The sequence below is a fragment of the Vigna angularis genome, chromosome 4 (assembly GCF_016808095.1).
Source record: "Vigna angularis cultivar LongXiaoDou No.4 chromosome 4, ASM1680809v1, whole genome shotgun sequence".
In the NCBI taxonomy this organism is placed as follows: Eukaryota; Viridiplantae; Streptophyta; class Magnoliopsida; order Fabales; family Fabaceae; genus Vigna; species Vigna angularis.
The window spans coordinates 19,120,894-19,128,758 of NC_068973.1; the positions used below are offsets into that span (position 1 = coordinate 19,120,894).

The 7,865-nt window shown below is 37.7% G+C and overlaps 2 protein-coding genes across 2 annotated transcripts; both read right to left on the minus strand.

The window, feature by feature from the left end:
• Positions 1-1,847: 1,847 nt before the first annotated feature.
• LOC108330371 (uncharacterized) lies at positions 1,848-2,228 on the minus strand. Its single transcript, XM_017564855.1, has one exon. It carries the CDS (start codon positions 2,226-2,228, stop codon positions 1,848-1,850), a length of 381 nt encoding a protein of 126 aa, XP_017420344.1.
• A 2,725-nt stretch (positions 2,229-4,953) lies between these two features.
• LOC108330370 (uncharacterized) lies at positions 4,954-5,457 on the minus strand. The gene has a single exon (XM_017564854.1). The coding sequence runs from the start codon at positions 5,455-5,457 to the stop codon at positions 4,954-4,956; it is 504 nt and encodes a 167-aa protein (XP_017420343.1).
• Between the last annotated feature and the right edge of the window lie 2,408 nt (positions 5,458-7,865).

Genomic DNA, 7,865 nt, shown 5'->3' on the forward strand with positions numbered 1-7,865 from the left:
AAGTTTGTTATAGTTTTGAAACTCTGTTAATGCTTGAATTATATGTTACGACGGTTATATTTTTAAATATGTCGACCAATCATTTATTGTGATTCGACTTCATTAATTGTTCATTCAATTAACTACATTGATTGTTGCTAACTGTTATAACTATTTTGTTATATTCGACTGAATTAGTAGGAAAGTCGATTAAAATACGTCAGAGTTGTGAATTGCTATAAATTGATGCGAATTTGATTTCTGCAAGAACTTTTGTGATTCTAACAATTTGATTGATTTCTTTCAGATTATTGATCTCTTGTAGAAAGTGTGAAACCTCCAAGAATTCATCAAGAAGATTGTGGTGTTCATCTTTGGTGATTGCTTGACGAGCAAGAATCTGTGTCCTCTTATTGTCTGATCAACCTGCACTTGAGGTGTCTATTTCGTGATCAGTTTCTATCAATCTTGTGAAGATTGGAGTTTGACCTGTTGTGATTACAGGAAGAGAATGTGCGGCATTCTAGACTTTGAGGATTGTTCAAAGTGTTAAAGACTGTAGGAGAAGGGACATCTTGCTGCTGTTCTTTGTTTGTATATGCCTATATTTTGATTAAAGGGTGTTATTGGATCAGCAAGTGTACTGAATCGCACAAGTAATATAAAATGGTAAGACCAAGTATCGTATGTCAAAGGACTATTGGCACTAGACAGTCGTGTGATAACTCGATTAATTAAGACTTAAAGAAAACGAGATCATTGGTTTCAAATGTAAAAATAGAAAATTAAATATGAATGAAGTTGATCGATAACAGAGTAGCACAATGATGAACGAATGTCTTTTAATATGAGATGAGTATGTTGTTGGGGTTAAATTTCGCCCCTCTCATGTATCTAAGAATTCTTCTTTATGCATTAATGTTAACGTCACTCACTAAATCACTTAAACCCGATCCCTTGGCGAATAAGCTTGTCCTTAATTACCAATTCATACAATTCCTAGCATTCCTAGTAATTAAATGTGAAGATCAAGAGCATAAGACGACCAAGACTCATACCCTCATCCCTAAGAAATATTACTCTTGGGAGTAATTCAACAAGAACCTGAATTGTAAGGAACCTCGCGGCACTCATGCAATTCATAAATCATGCTATTGAATGAATTAAACAAAGTAAACGTTGTAACAGATGAATTACTCTAACGGTTAATGAAAAGACATATATTATTAAGAATTAATTCAAATACATGAGAGTTCACAAGGTTACATCATCTCCCAACAACAAATAGAAGTTAGTTGGAGGATCCCGCCTCCAAATCCGCCTCCAAAAGGTGAAAGAGTGTGTTGCTTTGCTCCTCCTGCCAAAGTTTGGTCCTTTAAATAGAGCGAAAACAGAACAGAAATAAGGCCTGAGCGTCGAACGGTACTTTCTGGCGCTTAAGCGCCCAAAAGGGGCGCCCAGGTGGTGTGCGGTGCAATTCTAGCGTTGAAGCGCCCCTGAGGGGAGCCCAGGCGCGATGCGGGAAGAAAAATGGCACCCTAGTTGACTTTTCTGCACTCTAGTTGAGTTTTATGCATTCCGACTCTTTCATACTTTGACTCCTCTTCCAAATCACTTCATTAACCTACTAAAACAAGGGAATTTAGTCATCAAATCATTAAGCTCAACCTCAACTCTCTTATTCACACAACTTAACAGAAAATCATGATTTCAAACAAGTTTCTAAGCTGAAAAGGGTGCATTTAGTATCAAAATTACGCACAGATAACGATATTTTCAACCGTTATCACAACCCCAAACTTAGAATTTTTCTTGTTCTCAAGCAAAACAGATTGTAACTCAGCTTTTCAGAACAATTACTACAATGATTAAAATTTTTTCAAAAGGACATGTGGAAGGACATTCTTGATCATAAATGGACCATACCACTTGGACTTCAACTTTCCAGGGAAAAGATTTAGTCGTGAATTGAACAACAACACCCGTTGTCCTGGATTAAAGACCCTTTTTACCAGCTTCTTGTCATGATAAAATTTCACCTTTTCTTTGTAATTCTTGGAAGAATCATAGGCATGCAGTCGCATCTCTTCAAGCTCAATAATTTTCCTTCTCCTCTTTTCTGTAGTGTCACAAGGATCAAAATTCAAGAATTTTAAAGCCCATAAAGCTCGATGTTCCATCTCCACTAGAAGGTGACATGCCTTTCCATAGACAATTTGGAAAGGAGATAATCCAATAGTTGTCTTCATTACGGTTCGATATGCCCAAAGAGCATCATCTAACTTATGAGACCAATCCGCTCTTGATTAGCCAACTGTCTTTTCTAGAATCCTTTTTATCCCTATTAGAAACTTTAGCTTGCCCGTTTGTCTGTGGATGATAAGGTGTAGCTACCTTGTATCTCACACCATAGTGCTTGAGTACCCTTGCAAGTTGAATATTGTAAAAATGAGATCCTCCATCACTAATGAGTATTCTGGGTGTTCCAAACCGGGAGAAAATTTGCCTTTTTAGAAATTTAATAACAGTGCTACAATCATTCTTGGGACATGTCAGAGCTTCCATCCATTTACTCACATAATCCACTGCCACCAGTATGTATTCATTATTGAAAGATGGTGGAAAGGGTCCAACAAAATCTATGCTCCAATTATAAAAAACTTCAACCTTTAATATGCCTTGTAGTGGCATTTCATGACGATTGGAGATAGTACCCATCCTTTAACACTTATCATAGTTCTTGGCATGATTATGAGCATCTTTAACAGAGTAGGCCAATAAAATCCGGACTAGAGTACTTTTGTAGTTGTTCTCTGTCCACTAAAGATCGCCCCATAAGGTGAGTCATGACAGTGCCATAAAATTCCTTCCACTTCTTCCTTAGTCACACAACGCCTCAGAAGGTTATCTGCTCCGATTTTGAACAAGTAAGGATCATCCCAAATAAACTGTTTGGCATCATGCAAAAAAAAATTTCTTTGTTGCCAATTGAGATCTTTTGGGATTACTCCTGCAGCTTTGAAATTAGCCATATCAGCAAACCACGATATTTGTTGGATATACACGAGTGTTTCATTTAAGAAGGATTCCCAGATTTCTGCTTCCTTGCTTGTAACTTCATTGTTAATCAACCGAGATAAGTGATCAACAATTACATTTTCACTTCGCTTCTTGTCACGGATTTCCACATTACATTCTTGTAACAAAAGTACTCATCTAATCAATCATGGCTTAAAATCTGGTTTGGTTAGCAAGTAATTTATAGTTGAATGGTCGGTGTAGATGATCACTTTAGATCCAATGAGATAAGATCTAAATTTCTCTAAGGCATACACAATAGTAAGGAATTCTTTCTCTGTAGTGGCATAATTCAACTGAGCCTCATTCAAAACTTTGCTTGAATAGTAAATAGTGTGAAATACTTTCTCTCTTCTTTGACCAAGAACAACACTTATGGCATAATTATTGGCATCACACATCAACTCAAAGTCTTGATTCCGATCAGGAGCTACAATTACTGGAGTAGAAATAATTTTTTTCTTCAAAACATCAAACGCCTTAAGGCATTCATCATCCATCACAAATGGCACGTCTTTGACAAGGACACTGCTTAATGGTTTGGCAATCTTTGAAAAGTCCTTGATGAATCTTCTATAAAACCCAGCATGACCCAAAAGGCTTCTAATTCCCTTCACATTAGTTGGTGGCGGAAGCTTTTCAATGACATCCACTTTGGCTCTATCAACCTCAATTCCCTTGTGAGAAATTTTATGACCCAAAACAATACCTTTCGTTACCATAAAGTGACATTTCTCCCAATTGAGAACAAGATTGGATTGGGTGCATCTCTTAAGTACAACATCCAGGTTGGACAAACACTCAAGAAAGGAACTACCAAACACTGAGAAATCATCCATGAAGACTTCAATGCATTTTTCTGTAAATATGCAAACATGGCCTGCATACACCTCTGAAAGGTAGCTGGAGCATTACATAGCCCAAATGACATTTTTCTGTAAGCAAAACCTCCAAATGGGCAAGTGAAAGTCGTCTTCTCTTGGTCCTTTGGGTCCACCACAATTTGATTATATCCAGAATATCCATCCAGAAAGCAATAGAAAGCTTGACCTACCAATCTCTCCAACATATGATCCATGAAAGGAAACGGAAAGTGATCCTTCCTAGTAGCATTGTTCAACTTTCTGTAATCAATACACATCCTCCATCCATTAACAGTCCTTGTAGGTATGAGTTCATTTTTTTCATTATAAATAACTGTCATCCCACCTTTCTTTGGTACCACCTGAACTGGGCTCACCCATGCACTGTCAGAAATAGGATAAATAATACTAGCCTCAAGTAACTTTAGCACTTCTTTTCTCATCTCCTCCTTCGTCGCTGGATTTAACCTTCTCTATGGTTGAGCAACTGGTTTGTAATCATCCTCCATAAAAGTTATGTGCATGCAATACGTCGAACTTATGCCTTTGAGATCTGAGATTGACCATCCAATAACTCCTATGTTGGCTTTTAGTATCTCAACCAACTTTTCTTCTTCTTTGGGGGAGAGAGAATTACTGATGATAACTGTTTTATTCCCCCCTTCTTCTAAGAACGCATACTTCAAGTATGGTGGTAACATCTTCAGCTCCATTTTGCTTTCCTTGAATTTTTCTTTTGGGTTGCTCTCTTCCATCTTATGCAAAGGGACTTCTTTCAAATCATCCAAGCATTCATCAATCAATTCTTCTTCTTTCTTATTTAATTCTTCAAAAGTATCAACTAGTGTCTCCTCTAAAAGAAAAATATCACTTGCTTCCTTCTCTTGTATCATGAAAATTTTGTCAAGAGTGTCAAGAGTGTCAAGATGGAAACACTCCATGTCATCCTTTGGGTGAGCCATAACTTCAAAAACATCAAAATTTATTTCTTCATCTTACACTCTCACCTTTAGTTTTCCGTTTTCCACTGCAATCAAAACTCTTGCAGTCTCATAAAATGTCTCCCAAGAATAAGAGGCACATTTACATCCTCCTCCATCTCCATGATAACAAAGTCCACAGGAAACATAAATTTGTCTACCTTCATAATCACATCTTTAGCTACCCCATAAGGATATTTCAGAGATCTATGTGCTAGTTGAAGAGTCATCCGAGTAGGCTTGAGTTCCAAACCTTCAACCTTTTCAAACATGGAGAGCGGCATGAGATTAATACTGGCTCCTAAATCAATTATTGCCTTTCCAACAGAGATATTCCCTATAGTGCAAGGAATGGTGAAACTTCCTGGATCTTTCAACTTGGGAGGTAGAAGCTTTTGTATGATAGCACTACAGTTTCCTTGAACTTCAATGGTTTCCTCTTCAATGTACTTCCTTTTCTTGGTGAGGAGCTCCTTTAGAAATTTAGCATATGAAGGCATTTGTTGCAAGGCTTCGGAGAAAGGTATGTTAATCTCTAATTTCTTGAAAATCTCCATGAAACACTCAAACTGTTTTTCTTTTTCCTTCCTAGAACAATTGTTTGGGTAAGGAAGGGGTTTTTCATACAATTCTTGCTTTTTTCTCTCATTCTCTTCTTCTCTTTTTTTCTTCTCTTCCCTCTCTTTTTCTTTTATTTTCTCTCACTCTCTTCTTTTTCTTTTTCTTCTTCATCTTTTTCTTTTTCACTCAACCTTTCTTTTTCTTTTCTCTCTATTTTTCTCTCATCTAAAATTCGGCCACTTCTGGTAACAACAACTTTGCACTCCTCTCTACGGTTTACTTTCATGTTACTCCCAAGATAATCCAACTTCTGAATTATGTGACCAAGTTGGCTCCCTAACCTTTTGAATGCTACTTGAGTGCTTTTATGGTGACAATCAGACATCTGCATTAACTGTTGAAGTGTGTCATCCATCTTGGCCATTCTTTCTAAAAGAGAGCGTTGTTGCTTCCATTGTTGTTGTCCGGCAGCTTGTCCATGTTGACTTTGTTTCCACCAGGGGTTGAAATTACCTTGTCCGAATTGCATCCTGTAAGAACTAGACACAAAACCCGAGAAAACACTACTAACACAAAAAACAATAAAAAAATAAAAATAAAGTCAAAGTTAATCAAGAATCACACAAATAGAATAGTTTAAACTGTGAGTCCTCGGCAACGACGCCAAAAACTTGTAGATAGATCGGCAAGTGTACTGAATCGCACAAGTAATATAAAATGGTAAGACCAAGTATCGTATCCCAGAGGACTCTCGGAACTAAACAGTTGTGTGATAACTCGATTAATTAAGCCTTAGACAAAACGAGATCATAGGTTTCAGATGCAAAGACAAAATATTAAATATGAATGCAGTTTGATCAATAGCAAAATAGCATAGTGATGAACGGATGTTATATGTAATATGAGATGAGTATGTTGTTCAGGATAGATTTCACCAATTTCCCTCTCATGTATGTAAGAATTCTTCTTTATGCAATAATGTTAACATCACTCACTAAATCACTTAAACTCGATCCCTCGGCGAATAAGCCTGTCCAAAAACAAGGCCCAAGCCCGTGTCGTTGGCGCTCAAGCGCTGCACTTAGGGCGTCCGGGCGGTGAGTATTGGTTCCCTACGCTTAATCCTCAGAAAGGATGCCCAAGCTTCGTGCATCTGGCACTTAAGCGCCCCAAAAGAGGCACCCGCGCGGTGAGCAACACTCTTCTACGCTCAAGTCTTAGAAAGGACGCCCAAGCTTCGTGCCTCAGGTGCCCGGGCGGTGAGCGGCACTCTTCTACACTTAAGCCTCCAAAAAGGGCGCCCAAGGTTCGAGCACTCCTTCCTTCTAGTGGTTTTCTAGGCCTTCCTGAGCTCCATCTTCATGGCATTTCATCTCTGCTTTCCATATTATCTCATTTCCTACCAAAACAAGGGAAATTAGTCTTAAAACCATCAAATTCAACCTCAACTCTCTTATTCACACAACTTAACAGAAAAACATGATTCCAAGCAAGTTTCTAAGTAGAATAGGGTGCATTTAGTATCAAAATTACATTACAAATAATTGTATTTTCAATCGTTATCATGATGCTACAAGAGAAGGATTTCTTCGTGGACGAGTCAAGATTGTGGTTACTCTCAAGCATCTTGACTTAAATTTATTTGAGAAAGAAGGCTTTCAATTCCTAGGATGGCTAGAAACTCAAGAACTTTCCACGGTAGTTCAAATGAAAGGTGGCTGGTTTGCAAATCTGGTGAAAGTGTTCTTCCATAACTTGAAAATAGTGAATGGTCACATCTGGTCAAGTGTAAAAGGTGTAAATATCCACATTGACAATGATGTAAGGTTTCAAGTTGTTGGATTAAAGGTTGAAGGTCAATTCTCTCATATACCAAACTCTTAAACAAATCGTTGGCTAAAGAAAAAGGATGTCTATAGAAATTGGCTTAGATTTCCAGGAAGATACACAAGAGAAAGACTTTACATGCATGAAGGTCTTAAAATGGAAGAAAGGATAACTGTAGATCTTCTTGCTTGGGTGATTCTGCCTGGAAGAATGATGCAGGATGTAATGACTACAGAAGACGTCTGCCTCTCGCATGCTATTAAAAATGACATTCCCACCAACTGGGTGGAGGTTCTCAAAGATCATATGGCTGAAGTTGCCCTCAGTAACTCTCATTATTTGCCATATGTTGTACTGATCAGCAAGTTACTAATTCTACAAGGTTTGGACATTAGTGGAGAACAAAAGTGCTCCTGTAATTGCACAAATTTAATGAACAGAAACATTATTGCTAATTTTGGCCTGATAAAAATAGTGAGAGACTGGTGCTTTAAAGGAGAAGAAAAGTTAGTGTATAGTTCTAGAATCACTTGTGCCATGAATGATGACAGGAGGAGTTTTGTTCCTGAAACTAACT